The 23,354-nt window shown below is 39.7% G+C and overlaps 1 protein-coding gene across 1 annotated transcript; it reads right to left on the bottom strand.

Annotated features, from left to right (window-relative positions):
* Positions 1–1,161: 1,161 nt before the first annotated feature.
* On the bottom strand, positions 1,162–22,071 carry LOC131435912 (transmembrane 9 superfamily member 3). The gene is made up of 8 exons (XM_058604183.1): positions 21,744–22,071; positions 21,476–21,671; positions 20,796–21,283; positions 20,569–20,735; positions 20,262–20,487; positions 19,986–20,194; positions 19,693–19,923; positions 1,162–1,927 (listed from the first exon to the last, which is right to left on the bottom strand). The coding sequence occupies exons 1-8, from the start codon at positions 21,816–21,818 to the stop codon at positions 1,783–1,785; spliced, it is 1,737 nt and encodes a 578-aa protein (XP_058460166.1). The 5' UTR covers positions 21,819–22,071; the 3' UTR covers positions 1,162–1,782.
* Between the last annotated feature and the right edge of the window lie 1,283 nt (positions 22,072–23,354).

Genomic DNA, 23,354 nt, shown 5'->3' on the forward strand with positions numbered 1-23,354 from the left:
GGAAATCTAAACAACATTCATTCGAAACTTAAACATTGAGATTGGTTTTTCTCTAAATCAGAGCGACACGCATTAACGAGTGGACAGGAGATATTTTAATAGGAAGTTACCACTTTTCGGCACAATCATCAACACCCACATTCTAATTGCAAAAAGAGTAACTAGACACCGTCCAGCCTGTATAGGCCATCACGTATTCTCAAATCTGACCGCAAAATATTTGAGCTTCGTTAGTTGGGGATGATGGGGCATTTGAGTAAACCGGGAAATGTGAATTAAACCTACGACTTATCTGAATTCTGCGTTTTTATTTGAATTTTTTAATTGTCTTGTTAGTTGATTGCATACGCACGATATAATGAATATTTTACATCACTATAAAATTGCTCAAATCGCTTTATACAATCTAGCCCCGAATGCCACTATCACCCCTTTTGAGATTCTACCAACATTGCAACGATGTTGACTGCACATGCTATTTACTCTATAGTCGCTACAAATGGATTTAATTCACGCCTCGGTACGATCAATTTAGACATACAGATACTCGCACGGCTCACATTAAGTAAGCAGCGCGGACTTGATGCTAACTGGTTACCGAGGGATTAACCGCAATAAATCATTTGATCGCGTGATTGATTACGAAATGTAGTGATTTTTCAATTACTTAATTCCTACTTCTTGCGCTGTTGTTTGGTGGTGCTTTCGGAATCGATATTTCGAACTAGAAATATTGACCCTTATTATGAGTATCACTTCACGGTGGAAATCAAGTGAAGTGAATGTAGATCCTTATTACGAAAGTCGCTTCTGTGATAAAAGTAATTACTTGAATGAACCGGATGTCATTATGAACATCACGCCACCAACATTTTGTTGGAAAAATTAGTTTTTTTTTCCACCACAGTGATCACTTCACTATGCGTGATACTGGTAATAGGTAATATCAAGTGAGGTGACATGTAAGTGAAGTGAATGTGAAAGTGGAGTGAGAACGGTAATAAGGGCCATTATGTTGTTTATTAGCAAAAAATATTATGTTGTTTTTTTTTTCAATGAGATCCAAATGTTAAATTTAAAGATTAACAAACGTCAAAAGTCTTCGCGAAATAAATGGGATTTCTCAAGTTTTTCTTCCTTAAAAAATAACATTTAGTTCAGTTCATTCTTTTGTGTTTACTCGTTCTCTATTACTCAAATAAAAACTTTTCTTTGCCGTAGTAAGCACATACAGAAGAAGCTGGTTTAGAGTACAATTATTCAACTATATATATTCACTTGTTGCAACCGTATCGTTAAATATTAATTTCACGATTCATGATTGGGATCGGCTGCGTCGTATCATCCATCGATTATCTACTTTTATTACATCTATCTGGCTATCGGCATTCGTCAGTTCAAATGGATTCACTCATGTCAAGGATCACCATAAGTCTTCTTTCAAAACAGAAATGTTTCTGAAGCCTACGAGGTTTGAAAAAATCTGGAACATAATTATTTCTCCTTCAGCTACTCATTTACACTTAAACTTAAAAACACAGAACTTCATTGCTTAGATAAACAATTTGCATTACTTGTAGTTTGTGGTAGTTGCATATAAAGGGTTCCTTTACTTTGTAGCGTTCTGATCAGTTGTTTCGGCTGTTGTGGCTAATACAATTAATAGTTATTAGATTAGTTAATCGGGTCGAACTGTCAACGGGAAACAAAAGTAGAATAAACACTAAATCGGAAAGCGCTCAGCACAGCACGGCTTGCATGAAGTCAATTGATGCCATAAAATTAGTCAATTTTTACATTGGAATAAATTTTCCGCACGAAAATATTCGTGCCGATGTAGCCAACCGTACCGCAGATAATACCGAGAGCTCCGGAGAATAGCGCCATATATCCGAAATAGAACGCCGTCTGGAACAGTCCATACATTCTGCAATGGAGGATTGGGTGAAAAATAAATTAGAAAAATCGAACATTAGTACTATTGATTTATTGTTACGCGTGCCTAGCGGTTCAAGTGGAACCACAATGCATCACTAGTAGCTCAATTTGAACTGCTATACATTGGGCAGTAGAAGACGAAACCTAAACATATTTTTTTCAATTGTGTTGTATCCTTAGTACTAGTGAATTGTTTATAACAGAACCCCAGAATAACAAATAATATTGATGTTTCTAAATAATTTAATCTTGTCGATTTAGAAATAATGCTGATAAAAATTATCGCTTCCGTATTTTGTTGTTAATAAATTTGCAACAACAAAATTGAGTGATTGTTACTTAAAGACTGTCCCAAAAAGTATGGGCGCACTTTGATTTCGCTGTAAATAGTTCACAAGTGTTAGCTATTCAAATTTTATTCGATAATATTAGACTACAACAACAGAATACTATTCTCAACATTTGTTACTTAGCCATTGTAGACTAGCTGGCGAACCTTCTTGCGAACGTTCCTCATTAAATTCCGTACAGACTTCTTGGCGTCAAGTTTTGACACTTTTGTCCAATCTTTTTCGAACTGTTGAATGGTTTCGGCTGCCAAGAAAGTCTCCTAAGATGTGCCTTCGTTAATGCCCAAAATTCCTCAATTGGTCGAAGTTGTGGGCAATTTGGTGGATTCATGTCTTTTGGGACGAAAGTGACATTTTTGGTAGTATACCATTCTACCGTTTATTTCGAGCTGACCCATAGTAACCCAAACAACTTTTGATATGTTTGTTTTAGCAACCTGGGGTCGCTCTAGATCGGTATCCAATCGCGTAGTTTCGCTCTGAAAATTTTCTCAGGTCGCACCACGCATCCATACGAGTTTGTTTATTTTTTACATTTTTTTATGAGTTGTTGTTTAGGGCGCGTACCACGTGTTCTATTTACTCGGAGTCAGAGTCGCGTGTAGGTTCAAAAACGAAAACGGTATTAGTTACAGTTGAGTTACTTGACTGACTGAAGAAGCGCAGTTTTGACTGGTGACTGTTTTTACTCAAAACAATTATAGCTAATTCATTCGAAATATTTCCCATCACTTCCTCCATATTTTAGTCATATTTCTGGTAATTCGTGGATGTCTTGCTAGAAGAATAGACTGCCTTTGAGGAGTGAGGGGGGGAGAGGTTTAGCCACTAGCCTAACGTAGCAAACATATGGTAGTCGGATGGGGCTAGCTCTGGTGAGTAAGCCGCATGCTCAAACACTTCCCACTGGAAACTTTTCAGTGTGTCTCGAACCCCATTCGACTTGTGCAATAATGCATTCCCGTAGAGCAAAGTCACCATTTTCTGTCTGTTTTTATATTCTGGTCAATATATCGCAATTTCACTACACACATAGCATGACCTTCCGATCATACCGATTTGCCTGTTCAGTCGACGTTGTCGATTCTGGTTCTCGAAAAAATCAATTTCTATCACCAGTGACAATATGATGCAGGAAAGACTTTCCTTTGTACCGTTTAAACAGCATTCAACATGTCACTTTTCTGTTATCCGTTTGCCTCTTGGTCAGTTCATGTGGCATCCACTTTCCACACTTCTGAACCATTCCCATGGCTTGAACAAGTTCGTCACGATCAAATGATGATTTACAAACAATTTTCGATTGCCGGAGCGAGCAACATCGTTAAGGTTGAAATTTCCTTCTTTGAATTTTACAATCCACGTTCTTCATTTTCGATCCACGTTCTTCATTTTCGAAGGATTTCGATTCAAGTTCAGAAGTAAGTTTCAAAATTAAAATTTTAATATTTTTTTCCCTAGTCCAGTTTCCAACGTTCTTTGATCTCACGAATAGTTGTAATGTACGACTGATTCTTCTAAAACGAGTTATAAATACAGACGCGGTGAGCGACACTATAGTGGAAAACTACTAGACGAAAATAAACCTTCATTCTTTCACTTTTTGATTCCGTGTTCGGTTTCTCCCTCCCTTGTTTGATTACATTGTAACCAGAGAACAAAATATGTCAGGTTTCTTTGCGCACCCCTGTACATCTGGTATTGGCAGTCAATGAAGAACTGTTCATAATTAGTGGTCTCAGTTGTGGACCATCTCGCGAATTATTTGATGTTTTGGTAAAAATTTCACAGTTGAGCAATGATTTTGACGTTGTCAAAAATAACCCTGCTCAGAAGCATGGTTATTTTTGACAGTTCGATAGTTATTTTTCGACAATGAGAAAAATGATGTAAACTGAGAAAATAATACCAATTTCAGATCCTTAGCAAAATCTCTTCTGTGTAATTTCTTTTTATACTTTCAGTCAAAAAAAATAGTCCAATGAAAAGTTTCAATAGTAAAGTTTCTTCTCACTTAATATAATTTTATTTTCAGTGCGAAATAAAACCAAATAATTTTCAATCCGTCAAACTTTGAAATGAGCCGAATTTTTGGTTAAATTTAACTACTCGATGAAAACTAACTTCTCTACAGTTAAATTTGTCCTAAAATTTAAAATTATTCGCGAGATGATCCACGGCTTCAGTAACTTCTACTAAATTTATTACCTCTTAGACACCGACGGAAATAATAATAATAAAATACATTCTATCAAGAATAGAAGAGAAGCATGTTTTTTTAATTGCACAAATAAACTGATGTAGTCAGACATTCAAAGTAGTTGCCACCGAAAGCTATGGAGCTTTCCACAAACTCACGAATACCAGGTCAAAAGAACTGTAAAGTGCTGTTCAGTAAGTGTCTAAGACATCGATGAAAGCCAATAACATCCGGAAGGAGTTAAGTCTGGAGAACATGGTGTGTGGGGCAAAAGTCAGTTCAAAATTGATGTGTTTGGCCACTTGCGCTGCATGTGCGGGTGCATCACGAGCTGAGAATTGACTTTCTCAAGTCTTGTGGAGCATTCTGGTTGTTTTTCGAGCAAAGCTTGATTCAGTTTTATCATTTGCTGTCTGTAGCGATTAGTATTTACAGTCTTCCTTGGTTTATGGAGCTTGTTGTACAAGACACTTTTCCGATCACAGCAAATGCACAGCATTGTTTTATTTTCGAAGCAATAAAATTTTGCAGTTGATGTTGATGTATGGCTTGGGTCAATCCATGATTTTCTACGCTATGAATTCTCCAAATTAATTCATTTAGCTCCCATCACAATCCGGTGGAGAAAACCGTTTGATCTATGCCGAGAATGGAAAATATCGCTCACCGTGTTTCGCATTTCCCGGTGTCTATCATTCAGCTAATGAGAAACCCATTTTCCCACCTTCTAAATCATTCCTATGATGTGTAAACGATCAGAAATTTCTTGGAAACGTTTAATCTCTCCATCACTTTGTGTCACTAATATATTAATTAAGTTCATGTTGCCATTCATAACAAGTTTTATTTATGTTCGAGGTGGTTGCAGATGTTATAGGTGGAAGAATATCAACACTCAATCAAAATATATATCGTGCTTCAGTCACTAGTTGAAAATATATGATGTTTATATGCTGTTTTAACATCAATTTTTCAGGGAGAAAGGCTTCTAGATAGTTGACGCATGTCGGACTACATGTTGCCGAACCTCCAATATGATAATTGAACTTGAAAGATGGTTTCGTCCGTGAAAAAAGTAATGATTGATCTTTCCGGATTCCGTGTCATTCGATTGGTTACACTCCATTCTCAATTTTCTCATATATGGCTGAACCATTTTCAACAAACTCAGATTCGAGTGAAAGGTCTTATGGTCACATAGACTGCCATTAATTTTAATTCCGATCCGGCTTTCGGTTCCTGGCTGAACCAATTTTCACTACCTTAGATTCAAATGAAAGGTTATGACCTCATACAATTTTCCTGAATTTCTGTTGGATCCGTCTTCCCGTTCCGGAATTACAAGGAAATATGTGCAAATTCATAAAAATAAATGCGCACTCAGTTTTCTCGGAAAATTTTAACCGATTTTCACAAACGAAGAAGTGAATAAAAGGTCTTCTTAAAAAAAGTCCCCAAAAAGTTGATCCAGATCCGATTTCTGGTATTATGGTATTACAGTGCGATTAGTGAAAATTTTCTATTTCATGAGTATTTTTTCACAAGCGATGGCGAAACGAGGTGCACATTTTTATAAAACTTACTGCTAAATTCATCTAGTTAGTGAATATATAAAACTACTTTGAGACTACTAGTCCCCGATTTTCGCTTCCGAAAGCACCGATAATAGTGAAGAAAAGCTCCAAAAACGGAACTCACTTCGATTCGATCTGCAACAGTGAACCCGATTTTCATGAATCTCGATTCAAATTCAAGTTCTCATTGTCTTAAAAGATACTGCGCACTTTCATCCAGATCCGACTTCCGGTTCCGAAATTATAGGGCAATGAGTGTCAAGATATTCAAAATGACGATGCAAAACTGGTACGTGTCAGTACGTGCGATACCGGAAGAAAGAAACACCACCGGCTTTGATCCGTTCGCAGCGTGCTCTGTTCAATTTCGTATAGCATGCAGGGTTGCCATTTTTCAGGTGCAGAATATGTAATTTGAAAATCTTTTCTTCAATTTAGATACAAATTAGTATTGTTAGTATTATCACAAACTCATGATGACGATGCTTTTCTATAAAAGTGCACTTATTGCCTTTCTCATATAGAAAGTTTATACAATCACTTGAAATCTGTAAGTGTTCTGTATCATTTGACACACTTCATCGAGCTGAGCAACGTATGTGTGTGTGTATGTGTCAAATAATGTCACTCAAAAAATAAAAATTCTCATAGTCCCATAGATTGCTAATGAATTTCACATACACTAAGGTCTCTTTTTACACGGGTCTCTTTTTACCGTGTTAAATAATTCGTGTAAAACAAAACCGTGTTAATTGCGGAAACCGCGTAGGAAATTTGACGTAATAATTCCAAAAACCATAGATTTGATTATTTGTTTGTAAAATGTAACTCTTCGTAATTTGAAGGTGAAAAAAGCTTTTGTTTAACCCCCGAATTTATGCAAGGGGCCCATAACTGTGAAAATGTAACTGTTATTTCACATTAAAAATGGAAATCTTAAACCAGCCTGGGGTTACGAGAAGCGTCTAGTCATACTTGAAAAAACACATTGGATGACAAATTAACATTAGAACACTTAGGTAACGCAAATTAATCTAAATGGCTCATGCCTTCTGTATAATGCATTCAGTTTTCAAAAGAACAATAATACGTAGAACGTTCAACTGAAGAAGTACTAGTAACAAATACAAATAATAATACCCCTAAGTCCCATACAACCGAACCGCCAATGTTTGGTTCACAGCCTGAACAAGCAAGCCTAGCAAATTACTCCCTTTTGTTGCGATAGTTTGAAAATGTGGAAGGAGATCGTTTCTGGCAACGCTTTATGCTAGTTGCTACGGCGCAAAACAAGTTTGTTTGTTTATGTTTTCCGTTGCTGTATTGCAACAAATTCAAAGGTACACTCCAGCTAATCGATGGATGAAGAATTACGATATATTTTGGCAGTGATGGGAGTTTATTTCATAAACGGGCCTTGCGTGGAACATGGGTACAATTCGTATACGTACCACGGAAACAGCGATTAGCGCTCTACACGATAAAATAAAAGTTGAAAGAGAAACAAATGCAAGCTGTGTATGCGTTTTCCCAATAGTCACTCATCTATGCGTGACCCAGACAAATTGATTATAGCCCGAACGGTGGCAGACACAGCAGTTTTTCTCTCACGATGGATAAACTTATTAATTGAATTATTTTCTATTAGTATTATGACGTAAAGGTTCCCCGCATTTAGCAGATGTTGGAAAAATTCCTACTCCTCTGACGGGAGTGATTTGCAATGAGAAGAACGGGTGGCTACCATAACGATTCGGTGAACAGTGCCGAGACATTCTAACATATAATACTGAGCCATTTCCGAAAAGCCAAGGAGCAAATTTCTGAAAAGCCAAGGAGGACAAAAAACAAAATCCGATATAGAATAACCATATCTCATACACAACAACATAGTTCAAGTTTATTTTTCACTACAATAAACAGTAACCATGGTGAATTTGTTCTTACCCTTCAGTGTTGCTAGTTTTATAGAAAACTCGTTAAAGTACATTGTCACTCTGACAGTGTATCATGACAGTGTACCGCACGATGCAAAATGTGTCCTTGAAAATTTGTCGAAGTATTCCGTATTATAATTTGTATTTGCTAGTAATACCACCTATAAACACTTTCACTACAAATAAAGCTTGAGAATAAGTTGTTTTGTATTCCAAAGGTGCGATGTGTAGTAAACACTAACGATCTTAATAGTAATTTTCAACTAAACTGAGTGGGAAGACATGGGTATTGGCAGGGCCGCAGAGAGAAAATTCGCGCCCGGGGAGACTGCAACATTACAGGCCCTGTTGGCGCGTTTTTCGGGGCCAAGGAGGTGAACTTTTCCAACGGTAAATGACGATAATTATTTTCTCGATCAACAACCAAGTGCCATCGTCATAGCAACGAAAACAGAAAAACTCTTGCTGTATCTTGCTATTTATTATGTTAACGCTTCGAGGTCTAATTTAATACTAAAGTTTTTACATGCTATGTAGGCTGTTTTTATAGGACGGATCGCTGTTCATGTTGATCCTATGGTTACTGATTATAATTAATTTCCAGAGCGAACGATTTCTTCGCGAACATACTCCCCACGGCTGTGAAGAATTCACTGAACTAAGGAAGTATCTTTGTTGTCTTCAATCGGTAGAACTGATAATTTTGATACTGCTCGTCTGTAAATAGAACCACCGATACATACATCCACTGTTCGCACCATATTATCTGCACCTGGATAGACTTGCACGATTTTTCCCATTTTCCAACATTGGGGTGGCATATCCCTTTGCTCAAGTAAAACGATCATACCGGGTTGAATGTTTGGCTGTCTTTGAAGATTTTTTCCTCTTGGCTGCAAACTCAGCAAATAATCCCGACTCCATTGCTTCCAGAACTGCTCACGGAGATGTTGAAGGTATTGCCGACGACACGACCTGCCACTCGTCTATCAAAACTGTATCGTAAATTTAACTACCCCTCAGTAACTGGAAATGTCAAATCGGAAACGCCAATGATTTTTTTTAAACTGGCAGCACAAGTTGATATATTTATTGATTTTGAATAACAGTCACCATAACTTTGGTTACTGCATATCGAAGGCAAGATGAATGTAAACAAAATAAATTTCAGATCGGTTATTATATTACGGAACATTTTAATGGATTTACCTGACTCGAGCGGAATGTAAAAATTGAGGAGTATGAGTTATGTCTTTTATAAAGCCAAGTTCAAAATTCAGGTCTTGACATGAAACCGTTGTGTGAGAAGGAAGACATGGAAATGACCGACAACGAGCTGAGCGAGGCTAGTGCTCTGCGATACCTGCATAACGTACGGTAAAATGATTTCTTTGTGGAGTTCCGCTAGTAATCCTCGAATAGTGGTCAACAAGGTTAAATACTGTTTCCACTACTGCGCAATCAACCGACACAAAACAATTATGACACCGGCATATTACACCGAATCCTACTGCCCAGAAAAGCTAGCAGTTGAAGTGTACGAATGAATCGCTGGAAGCAGATCATTGTCCTCGTTCGTTGGTTTCATCCATAGATTCGATTAAATTCCGAAAATCGAGTTCATTTGAATGCATTTCTGCTTGATTTGGACAAAGTTTAACACTAATAGAAATATTCCACCGCTTTCAAAACATGTTTATTTGTTTTGGGGTTCCTTGGTAACTAGTCCATAGCAACTTAAACAGTGTTGCTCGAGAAGATTATTTTTATCATTTACAAGGGGTCGCTAGATTTGTGGTAACTGGCGGTGAATCGTTAGCGAACAGTTTTAATGCTGATTTTTCTTCGGAGTGCCTGGTCGTGTCGTCGGTATTGCCATCTTGATTGACGATTGATTGGTATTTCATTGTAACAAGGCTCTGGGGTAGCTATGAGGGAACGACCATTAAAAAAATGGCCCGGAGTTAATATATTTATTTCTGGATCGGATGTTGCGCATAACGGTCGAGAATTCATTATAGCCTCAACTTGGCTAAGAACTGTAGCATATTCTTCAAATGTCAGATGAGCAGCTTTCAATGTTCTCTTGAGATGATATTTTGCGGTTTTTACGGCACTTTCCCACAAGCCCCCAAAGTTCGGTGCTTCCGGTGGAATGAATTTCCAAGAAATCTCTTTGGGCTGGCAGAATGATGAAATCTCATTGATAGCACTACTGGTTTGAAATTGGAGGTATAGCTCGTGTAATTCAGACTTAGCTCCCTTGAAATTGGAACCGTTGTCGGAGTAAATTTCTTGACAAAAACCTCTTCGGCTGACGAAACGCTTCAATGCTGCAAGAAATGCGGTGGTTGATGTTTCTGAAACCAATTCCAAGTGGGCTGCTTTGGTTGCCATACAAATAAATACTGCTATGTAGGCTTTCACTATTTTTAGTTTATGTCGACCTTCTTTGACAAATACTGGTCCGGCGTAATCAATACCTGTTTTCAGAAACGGTGCTGCGGGTGTAACTCGACAAGACGGCAGATTTCCCATCAATTGACTGGAACTTCTAGGGTTGGAACGGAAACATGTGATGCAGCTCCTGGTTATTTTTCTGACAGATGATCTTCCCTTTAGCAGCCAGAAACGTAAATTTAAAGTTGTTAACAGAGTAGTAGGACCTATATGCATATTTTCTTCATGGTATGTAAGGATGAGTTGATCAGTAATTGGATGTTTTGGAAGTATGATTGGGTGCTTCATATCGAAAGGCAAACGAGAGTTCTGATCGGATCAAGAGAAGAAATGTTTTTGTACGGCCTTCTGGACATCATACGATGAATCTCGTCACCAAGAGCTTCGTGTTGAATCACCTTGATAATCAAATGTAGTGCTGAGCGAAATTCTTGGATTGTAAGATAGTGATACAAACTTCGTTCATTCGATGATTTCAATTTACAATTACTGATGAATCGCAGCACCAACGCGAGAACCCTCTGCATTTTCCTGAATGAACTGAACTTGGAGAACACAGGTAACCTTTCTTCGTTGACAACAGGGGCCACAATAAGGTGAACCTTTCTTAATTCTGGAAGATCTTCATCTGGAATATCATCAGGAATCTCCAAATTGTAATCGGCTTTGCTTAGAAACTTCGGCGCGTTCCACCAAAGCTCATTTGTACTCAAAGCGAGTGGCAGTTGACCTCTGGATATACGCCCTTATTCTGAATAACGACGTATTGATTTTTCGATCGAATGTGGTTCGATCGAATCATAGCTACCTTTGATTTTGCTAGCGTTATGGGGAATACAAATGAAATACGAGCGAAAAAACGATACGACGTTATTCAGAATAAGGGCGATAATATCGGCAGGATTTTGTTTAGATCTGATGTAATTGCATGTGCAACCTTGAGTGTTTTTTACAATTTCCATTACTCGGTTTCGAACGAACAATTCAAGTGATGGTAAAGGTTTTTAAGCCATGCTAGAACTACCTGACTGTCACTCCACAGAATCACATCTTATATTTTTAATTGGAAGGAATCCAGGACTTTCACCAATAGACGAGACAGTAATCGAGCACCAAGCAATTCTTTACGTGGAATAGTCATTTCTGCAATCGGAGATACCTTGGATTTACTGCACAGCATATTCAGTCGAATTGTACCATCAGACAGGATGCAACGAGTATAGATGACTGCACCATATGCAGCAGCAGATGCATCTGAGAAACCATGAAATTCGATATTTTTGACACCATTAGTTATAGTACATCGGGGAATCTTTATACTGTTAACATGGAATAACGATTTACGAAATTGCAGCCATGACGCAAGTAACTCTTCTTTTAATGGATCATCCCAAGCGAGTCCAGCTTTCCAAATCCTCTGCATAATTATTTTGGCAATAATGGTAACTGGAGATATGAGACCAAGCGGGTCGAACAGCCTGCTAATCTCGGATAGTACCGAGCGCTTCGTATGTGGGTTTTCTTCTCTGTTGGTAATATTGACGTTGAACACAAATTCGTCCTGTTGTGGGCTCCACATCAAACCCAATGTTTTCATTACGTTAACTGAACTGTTATCAAGATGCACTAATTTCTCACGATCGGATTCGGGAATTTGGTTGAGAACTTCTATGGCATTGGAACACCATTTGTGAACAGGAAAACTACCTCGCTCGAGTAGTTGCTGTATTTGAGATTGACATTCAATCGCCTCTCTTACAGTATTCGCACCTGAAATGACGTCATCTACGTAACAATCTAGACGGATAATTCGTTCAGCGAGTTGGAATGAATCGCCTTCATCTTCGCAAAGCTGCATTAAACATCGGGTAGCCAAATAAGGAGCTGCAGATGTCCCATAGGTAACTGTTGTAAGTTCCAAAATACGAAGAGGGTCGTCTGGGTTTGAACGCCAAAATATTCGTTGAAACCTTGTATGCTCAGGTATAACGCGTATTTGCCGGTACATTTTTGTAATGTCGGCAGTAAACACCACTTGATGGTTTCGAAACCGTAGTAGAATGCTGAAAATGTCACTCTGAAGTGTTGCTCCGACTTGTAGAACATCGTTCAGTGACTTCTCAGCTCGCGATGATTTGGCAGAAGCGTCAAAGACAACCCGAATTTTGGTAGTTGAACTTGATAGGCGGAAAATGGCATGATGCGGCAGATAATAACCGCTACAACTGATATCATCATCAGATTCAACCACTTCTTGGCAATGACCTAGCTGCTCGTATTCCTCGATAAACTTGCAATATTCCTGCATTAAGACAGGTTTTTTTTCGAAATCTTCTTTCCAACGCAAGGAATCTTCGCATAGCCAAGCTACGATTGTTTCCCAACTCCTGTACAGAATCTCGAAACGGTAAACTAACCATATAACGACCGGTCACGTCTCGAGCATGACTGGATTGGAATATTTTTTCGCACTCATCTTGCTCGAAACTTAAAGTAGCAGACTCTGCAATTTCCTCCAGCTCCCAAAATTGGCGAAGAATATCGGAAATGGAGTCGGTTGTGGATACTAAGCACTGCTGAGAAGTAATTGCACCGTCGAAATCACCTGCAACTACCCATCCGAAGTGTGTTTCTTGAAGTTCTGGCAAATTATTCTTTAACTGCATTCGACCTGTTTCCAGCAACCGCAAAAACTGTGAAGCACCGATTAGCATGTCGATATCAGAAGGGATGTTAAATTTTGGATCTGCCATAGGTCCATTGGCCACGAAGAAATATCGATTTTTGCAGATGGAATAGGTCCGGTAATTTTGGGAACCACTAAGCATTCGATGCATGTTGTGAAATCGGATAATCTGGATTCCACCTTCACCACTAGTTTTTCGTTGGCACAAGCTTTGGCTCCTCCAATTCCAGCAATAGGAACATACACAGCCTGTTTTTCAAACTTCAAACGATCTGCCAAGATCTTGCAAATGAAATTCACTTGCGAATCGCAATCTAATAGAACTCGACATGGTATTGTCCGTTTACACTGATCCTTGATTAGCACAACAGCAGTCATAAGCATCACGGTTTTGGAATTAGAATTGCTGCAAGCTACAACAGTTCGCGGATACTTCAAACTGTCCTTGCCGGTTTTGTTCATTGGATCTGGAGTCTGGCTTGTTGATGGGGCTTCTGTAAAAACACTCTCTTCATGTAGTAGAGTGTGATGTCTTTTATGGCAGCGATTGCAGGATTTTTTTGATGAGCAGTCCAGTGACCTGTGACCGAGCCGAAGGCAATTGAAACAAATGTTCAGCTCCTTCACTTTCTCAATTCGTTGAGTTGTTGACAGTTTGTTGAACTCCGGGCACTCAAAATGACGATGGTTGCCGCCACATACCTGACAGGAACTTGCACCAGTGACAGTAGTTACAGCATGTGATTTTTGATTGAGTGTTCTTGAACTGGATTGCTGTTTTGGTACGGCTTCTCTTGGTGTAATCTGGTGCCGATTTTGGAACCTTTCCAAAACTTGGCATTCGTTTCGTAAAAACAGTGCGGTTTCTTCATATTTGGGCAATTTGGCATGTTGCTGGGTTCTCTCCCACAGTTGAAGAGTTTGTTCATCTAATCGCGTGGTAAGGATCTTCGTGAGAATAAGACCAGAAAGTTCATCAACTACTAGTCCTTGGTACTCGAGACCACCAACATGTCGGTTAAATGTTTTTAGTAGCTCGAGTAAATCCTTATGGTTGCGTTTGGTCATCGGTTTCATCTCGAGCAGTCCTTCAAGATGAGTATCGACGATTACTCTTGGGTTTTCAAATTGGTCGCTCAGCTGCTTCCATGTTTGTTGAAAATTTCAACTATCATTTTTGCCGTAATTAATCCAGAAGCATCATCTATCAGCGCCTTATCAAGGTGATGTAACTTTACTGCATCGGAATTACAACTACGCCCGATAATGTCTTCAAACATTGTTCGGAATTTCGGCCAATTTTCCACCTTCCCATCGAAAGTGGGAACTGGAGCTCTAAGTGATTGCTGTTGAATGGTTGCGGAAGAACTTATATCTCGAACAGCAGCAGGAGAAAGGTTTTCGACGAGGTGCTCAATTAAAGAAAGCGTGTCCGTATGAAGAGCGTCGAAAATGTCCAGGGCTTCATCTTCATCTTCAATTTCATCGGAAGGGGTAACCTCAACAATTGCTTGGTGAATCGTAATAAACTCGTTATAGGGCAATTCTAGTTTCTTCGCGAATACTTTTAGCAGTGATGCACTTATTTTACTGGGATCGTTATTTGCTTCCTCCAGCGTTCGGCTTATCGTGCTTACTCTATTCTGGATCTTGGTACGTTGATGCATTAAACATGCTTTGGAATCTACCTTCTCAGTGCTGATGATGGGCTCTGCCTTGGGAGTATGGTGCTCCTTCGGTGGCATTCTCCTTCTTTTCTCTGATTACTGGTTCTTGATGACTTGCATCTGATAGGTGGACATCCGGCTCGAAGGACCATATGTTGGCGCGTTTTTCGGGGCCAAGGAGGTGAACTTTTCCAACGGTAAATGACGATAATTATTTTCTCGATCAACAACCAAGTGCCATCGTCATAGCAACGAAAACAGAAAAACTCTTGCTGTATCTTGCTATTTATTATGTTAACGCTTCGAGGTCTAATTTAATACTAAAGTTTTTACATGCTATGTAGGCTGTTTTTATAGGACGGATCGCTGTTCATGTTGATACTATGGTTACTGATTATAATTAATTTCCAGAGCGAACGATTTCTTCGCGAACAGGACCCTAAACATGAAAATGAAGAAACATTTTGAGTATAAGAATATCATCGTATCAAGAGATTTTTAAATACATTATTTTAACAAAATAATTTGTAAGCTGAAATTGTTTCGAGTTTTGATATTCTGTTTCGTTATGAAGAATGAAAAAAACAATTTTGAGTTTCCGGACTCCCTGAAAAAGTCCGAACTCGGGGGGATTCCTCCCTTTTCCCCTCCCCTCTTGGCTACCATGGGTATTAGATGAAGATCTATACTATTCATATAGATGAATATGGATCAAATTAGAAAAGATACTATGTGTCATACTGAAGCAACTCATTTCATCGGCTAACCCCTAAATGACTCTCATAATCGTTTTCTTACAGACAATCTGTTCCCTTTTTTAAACTAACTCTAACTTTTTCAGTCGTAGACCAAGCGGGTCTCTGCTGTATACAAACCGGGTTGTTCTCCGACATTCTAACAACATGCCCGGCCCACCGTAACCGCCCGGCCTTGGCCGTTTGGACGAGGGTTGGTCCTCCCAGCAACTGGTGCAGTTCATGGTTCATTCGCCTTCTCCACGTACCGTCTTCCATCCGCACTCCCCCGAAGATGGTTCGCAACACCGTCCGTTCAAAAACACCTAGTGCGCGTTGATCCTCCGCAAGCATTGTCCAGGACTCGTACCCGTAGAGGATAACCGATCTAATCAGCAGTTTGTAGATAGTTAACTTCGTACGACGGCGAATTTTGCTCGATCGAAGCGTCCTGCGCAGTCCAAAGTAAGCACGATTTCCTGACAATATGCGTCTCTGAATTTCTCTGCTGGTGTCATTATCGGCAGTCACCAGTGAGCCCAAGTACACGAACTCGTCGACCATTTAGATTTCATCACCGCCAATCAGAACTCGTAATGGGTGGCTGACATTATCTTCTCTCGAGCCCCTGCCTTTCATGTACATTGTCTTTGACACATTGATGTCTAGTCCGATCCGCTCGGCCTCAGCTTTTAGTCCGATGTACGTATCTTCCATCTTCTCAAAGTTGCGTGCTATAATATCAATATCATCAGCGAAATAAAGTAACTGGACGGACTTTCTAAAAATCGTTCCACTCGTATCTATCCTCGCTCTTCTTATCACACCCTCCAAAGCAATGTTGAATAGCAGACACGAAAGGCCATCACCTTGCCGTAGTCCTCTGCGAGTTTCGAAGGGACTCGAGTTTATCCCCGATACTCGAACAACGCACATCACTCGATCCATCGTAGCCTTGACCAATCGTATCAGTTTGTCCGGGAATCCGTAGTCGTGCATGATTTTCCATAGCTGTTCTCGATCGATTGTGTCGTAGGCTGATTTGAAATCTATGAATAAGTGATGTGTGGGAACATTGTATTCGCGGCACTTTTGCAACACCTGGCGGATCGCGAACATTTGGTCCGTGGTAGTGCGTTCGCCCATAAATCCTGCCTGATATTGTCCCACGAATTCGTTTGCAATCGGTGAAAGTCGACGGCATAAGATTTGAGAGAGTACCTTATAGGCGGCGTTCAACAGAGTGATCGCGCGGTAATTGCAGCAATCCAGCTTGTCGCCCTTTTTGTAGATGGGACACACGATTCCTTCTATCCATACCTCCGGTAAAATCTCGTCCTCCTAGATCTTGGTAACGACCCATTGCAGTGCTTTTCCTTTTTTTTTAATTTTTCTCAAAAAACAAATGACAGTGCTTTTTAAACTCTCGTCAGAAAACGTGTTAATTGCGAAAACCGCGTTAATTCCGGAATCCGTGTATAAAACCCGCGCGAAAAAAACGTGTAAAACTAAGGTGTACTTTCATAGGGTAAAAGGGGGTTTAAAATTGCACACCGTCATTTAGAGCGATAATGCAAAAGAGGGTAAAATTCTTCTAGATTTAGCTCAAAACTGATTCGATTTGTAGGCTATATTAGATACTTACTAAACGAACCGACTTCGGCTATACTGATTCCAAGTTTCCGGTTCCAGAAGTACCGAAGATAGTGGCCAAAAACTCAAAAACGAGACTCACTCAATTTTCTCAGAGATGATTTGATCGATTTCGACAAACTTAATCTCAAATAAAAGTATCATAGGCTACTGTTTAATTTCATCCGGGTCCGACTTCCGGTTCCAGAACTATAGGGTAAAATGTGTTTAATCATTTAGTGCGACGATGCAAAATAAAGAAAAATTCATATTAACTTGACATAACTGTTTACAAATTGAAAAGGTTATGTTAATTCATACTCAAAGAAAGTTTATTTATTCAAGATTGAAAAAAAAATTCTTGGCAAAATCTTCTAGGGGTATTTTTGTAAATATAAGTAATATGAGAAAAGCCTTATTACACAACTAGGTGGATTGAAGTTTTTTTTTTTGCAAATTGCCTACTGCATACTTTAGTTAATAATTTTGTCACACTAAACGATTTCTTTCAAGCATACATCCGATCAAAATAAATCCAGAACACCGTTTGCACCGATTAATAGTCAGGATCTGGGAAACCGAACAGCTACCGGAGGAGTGGAAGGAAGGGGTAATTTGCCCCATTCACATGAAAGGCGATCATTTGGAATGCGAGAACTTCCGAAAGATCACAATTCTGAATGCCGCATACGAAGTGCTATCCCAGATCATCTTCCGTCGTCTATCATCTAAAACGAATGAGTTCTTGGGAAGTTATCAAGCCGGCTTCGTCGATGGTCGATCGACAACGGACCAGATCTTTACAGTGCGGCAAATCTTCCAAAAATGCCGTGAATACCAGGTTCCAACGCATCCCCTCTTCATCGACTTCAAAGCGACATATGATAGTATCGACCGCATAGAGCTGTGGAAAATTATGGACGAGAACAGCTTTCCTGGGAAGCTGACTAGAATGATCAAAGCGACGATGGACGGTGTGTAAAACTACGTAAGAGTCTCGGGTGAACTATCCAGTTCATTCGGATCTTACCGGGGACTGCGACAAAGTGACGGAATCATGCCTACTATTCAACATCGCCTTGGAAGGAGTAATGCGACGAGCCGGGTACGACTTTCACGAAATCCAGTCAATTGGTGTACTTTGCGGATGACATGGACATTATCGCGAGAAACTTTGGAACGGTGGCAGACTTGTACACACGCCTGAAACGCGAAGCAGCAAAGGTTGGACTGGTGGTGAATGCGTCGAAAACAAAGTACATGCTAGTAGGCGGAACCGAGCACGACAGGATTCGTCTAAGAAGTAATGTCACGATAGACGGAGATACCTTCGAGCTAGTGGAAGAATTTGTTTACCTCCGATCCTTACTAACGGCTGACAACAATGTGAGTCGTGAAATACAAAGACGCATCATCAGTGGAAGTCGTGCCTACTACGTGCTCCAAAAAAATCTGCGGTCGAAAAAGATTCATCTCCACACAAATGTACCACGTACAAAACGCTCAACCTCTACGGATACGAAGCATGGATCATGCTTAAGGAGAACCTGCAAACACTTGAAGTTTTCGAGCGACGCGTGCTAAGGACGATCTTCGGCGGTGTGCAGGAGAACGGAGTGAGGCGGCAAGGAATGAACCACGAGCTCGCTGCACTCTACGGCGAACCCAGCATCCAGAAGGTGGCCAACGCCGGAAGAATGCGGTGGGCAGGACATGTTGCAAGAATGCCGGACAACCCTGCGAAACTGGTGTTTGCTACAAATCCGTTTGGAACAAGAAGGCGGGCAAGATGGGTGGACCAAGTAGAACGTGATCTGGCGAGTATTGGGCGTGATCGAGGATCGAGAGAGGCAGCCACAAACCGAGTATTGTGGCGCACTATTGTTGATTATGTGTTATCTTAAATGTGATGTAGTGCAAATAAATGTATGTAACATTTCTCTCAATGCTTTCAAATGATAGATAATTTTATAAGGGAAGAAGCTTGTCGGAAAGTATACCGAAATAAGAAAACAAATATTTTTCAAGAAACAGAAGCCAGTTGTCAGATCCTGTCCTAGGTTTTACTAAATACAAGTTTGCATTTGGTTTTACCGTGACCTCGAATCACTACATTGAACTTTTCAAACCTGTAAGCATTATACATATAATTGCATACATCTGGGTTATTGATATTTTTTTTCGGATGCAAGACAAATATAAAACCAAGGCAAATAGAGTCTATGTTCTTGGTTCGCGTGTTCGATGTTCTTCGAATTAACACAAGAAAATGAAACGCTTTTCTTTGCGATTCCATATTCACGGCACGCAGCATTGCACATCAATAATGCAGAAGGATTACAATTGTTGGAGCTGTTTGACAGAAAACAACAATCGTTTAAAATTTGGGTTGCCTTGTTCCACATCAATAGCTCAAACAACCCCTTGGGGCTAATACTTGTGGTTTTTTTTTTGTAATATGTTGCTTTCATATAGTGTTGTGAGATTACCTGAGCTCTTCCACGTAATACTTACTTTGTTTTAAAGAAGAAATAGTAGAACGAATAGATGTAAACGTAGATCGACGTGGATGCCGCCGACATGAAGCTGGTCCATTGCCATCGGTAGTCTTCAGCGTTGAGCAGAAAGTATGTGCAAACGATCGTCACGCACACGGTAACGATAATCAGGATCAGAAAAACGAGCAACATAAACCCGTACACGTAGTAGATTTTGTAGGCCCAGAACGAGGTGAAGATGAAGTACCTGAGAACAGAGCAGAAAATGAAGTCTCGCAACCACTGGCCCAATGGTCGGTGCCGGTTTACATTTCAATAAATATCGATCCAAAGGGAAGAACTCCGCCGAGAAGAATAATCACAGCCGGTTCCATGAACCATTTCTTCTCCGGGATGGGTCGAGGAACAGCATTAACTCGACATGGATAATCCGGTTGTCCGTCAAGGTTGCGGCCAACAATGGTGCCTATAAGCGTGAGCGGCAGTATCACAAAGATACAAATGCAAGTGACGGCCACCTGAGGAAAGGGTTTTTGAAACAATGAGTTACAATTTTCATTACCTATTAATTAGTGCATCACAAACCATTGTTCCGAACGGAATCGCACGCGATGCATGATAGTAGATGGCAATGAAGTTGATGAAGAACGCCGTTCCACACACCAAAGCCGGGATGATAAAAGCAGACAGCATCATTTGTTTTATCCACAATTTACCCCCCATTCGGGCATACAGAGATCCACCGAAGTACCCATTGATGGGAGACGTGGCTGCGTACACGAATATTGATGTTGATAATAAAGATCCTCGTCTGAAAAAAAACCGTGTTCAATTATTATTGGTGCATACTTCCTTCATCCACCAAAACCAACAAAATTATTTTTTCTCTTACTCTGTATACAATTCTCCAAGAATAGCAAATGTAATGACACATAGCACAACTGAAGTAAGTTGATAACCCGCACCTATCAGCGCCGAAAATAGCATTGCATTGGAAGCCGGTCTAAAGACATCACCGTGAATCTGTTTCCATCCGTACTCGTCACCTAAATCACGTTCCTAGGAAGAAACAATGCGTCAACAAAAGTGTTCTGCAATCATTCTCCTAGACCCATTTACCATATCATCAGCTTCTTCGTCCTTACTGTATCTGGCATAATCCTTCCGTAGCGTGCGCATCAGAATCATCGACACCAATCCAACCAGAAAAATGACCATCATAAAACTGTTGAATATACTGAACCAATGGATACGATGCTGGAAAAAGTTCGGATCCAGATATTTATCGAACCGATCCTCAAATTTTACATTGCTAGGCTTCCAGTTGACTTCGTAGGTGAACTTTATCCTGGCACCGACTTTCAGCAGTTCCTTCTTTTCCGGTGTCAGCGTAACGTCCACAATCTGCTTTCCGTTGTAGCTGATATCGAACTTTTTGTGAGTGTAGATGTAATACTTCTTATCGTCTTCCTTTCCGACCACCCCCCAAATAGGAAGATCGTCAATGTACATCTGATACCAGTATTGATTCATAACGGCATACACAAACGCTTTGTACTTCTTCTCCGTTAACTCAACCATACAGATTTCGGTTGGAGAGATGTCGTCTGTTGGAAGTGTGACGTACAGAAAATAAAAGTTTTAGTAAGTAAAGCTTCCATCAAATTATACAAACAACATTCGAAAATTGATCTTAAAACTAGATTAAAAAACGTGTCACATCTTGAAAATATGCACAATATTTGCCACATAACTGCGATTTTCTAGCTAAAGCTGTGTAAATAACAGATTGGCTTTACCCTTGAAGTCGATTTCGTAGCCACTGAATTCGAACTCCACTCCCTGCAGGGCTTCGCTCATCGTCTCATGGTAGTGACTGATTGCCTGTTTGGTTCCAACACAGAACGGCAACGAGAAATAAGCGTACGTTTCCTGTCGATTGTGGTACGGTCCGACCGTATTCATCCATAGAACCACCTCTTCGTGGTCTTCATACTGTAGAGTAACAACAAAATGCACATTAGTGTGGAACAATTTTCGCAGAATCGTATCAATAACCGCACTCACCGTGTGACTATGTTCGTCGGCATTCGTACGGGACAACACCAGTGCCAATACAGAAGCCAATATCGAAAATTTCATTGTTAGATTTTGACAAGAGCCTTTTCAGCAAGATTTTTGTCGACCAAGAATCGTCCACCAGCAACTAAAACATGCCTAATGCTATATCAAACAATATACACAAATAGCAATGCTAGCAAAGTGAGAAACTAAAAATTTCAATTATTTTCTCACTAGCTAGATGTTTATTTTTCTTTCTCTAGAAGAGTTGTAGCGAAAAACACGTAGACAAAACCGGAATGCAATTTTCTCTGCTTTTTCTTTCCCGTCACTTTTGTATAATTTTGTGACGTTTTGACATTTCTTTGATTATATTTCTATAGAACAGAGACGTCTGCACGGTGTTTGAATAATAAAAAGGGGCATACCATTTATTCACACGAGGGGACAGTAACTATACGTTTTTATATAGGACGGCTAAAACGACGACACGACCAGGCACTTCGAAGAAAAATCGCAATAAAAATTGTTTATGCGCGATCACTGTCAATTACCGAAGTATTGAAAGACCCCTAGGTAATAATAAAAATATATTTTACAAGCATCACTGCTGTGGTTGCTACGAAATAGTCACCATGCACAGCATAATAAACAAACAGGTAATACTTTAAAAGATTATAAGTATAATAAGTAAAACAGTTCAAGTTAGGCTAATTATATTGATTGCAGGAATAAACCAGTTTTCATGGCACTAACAATACGGCGATGTAATGGTGATCGAGCAAATTGGAACATATCCGTATATATTTGCCACTGAATTTTTCGTTTGCAATCTACGTATCTATCAACAATATTTGAATGACAACAGGAGTGGTAATGTCGTTTCGGGATGTTGGTTTTTTTCCTTAATGTGCAGAACCGCGATTTTGCGTTTCATTCTAATAATCAAAATACTCTGTCAAGTCGTTCCCACTGATTGTATCGTCTTCTACTGGCGTTTAAGAAGAGTTTCAGGCCCTAATAACCATTCTCACTTCCACTTTCACTTCACACTTATATCACTTCACTTGATTTTCCCTGTTACCAGTATCACGCACACTGAAGTAGTCACTGTAGTGAAAAAAATCATTTTTCCAAAAAAAAATGAGGTGATGTTCTTAATAACCACAAGCTCAAAAAAGTAATTACTTTTTCCTCTAAAGCGACTTTCGTGATAAATACCTACATTCACTTCACTTGATTTTCAACGTGAAGTGCTACCTATAATAAGGGTTTTCACCGTGTAGTGATACCTGTAATAAGGGCCTCATTATATGAATTCGATATAAGGGACACTCCGTTTCCGCATTTTAGCGTAGGCCACTCGACTTACGGTTTCGTCCACTTATTTTGGTTCCTTCATATGAGCGAAGCGCAGATCACAGTTGACTGAAATTGTAATCGCAGCATATTTCACCGGTAACTAAACATTTATTTTTTGTAGGACTTTTATATAATTGAAATATTGGTGAAGAAGTCATATAAATTTTGTGAATGCTGATGCAATCGCGATCGAAATGATTCTAATAAGTAGCAACATCATCAAAATTGCAGCATAACACCGACATTCGCGGTCAT

This window comes from Malaya genurostris, chromosome 3 (assembly GCF_030247185.1).
Source record: "Malaya genurostris strain Urasoe2022 chromosome 3, Malgen_1.1, whole genome shotgun sequence".
NCBI lineage: Eukaryota > Metazoa > Arthropoda > Insecta > Diptera > Culicidae > Malaya > Malaya genurostris.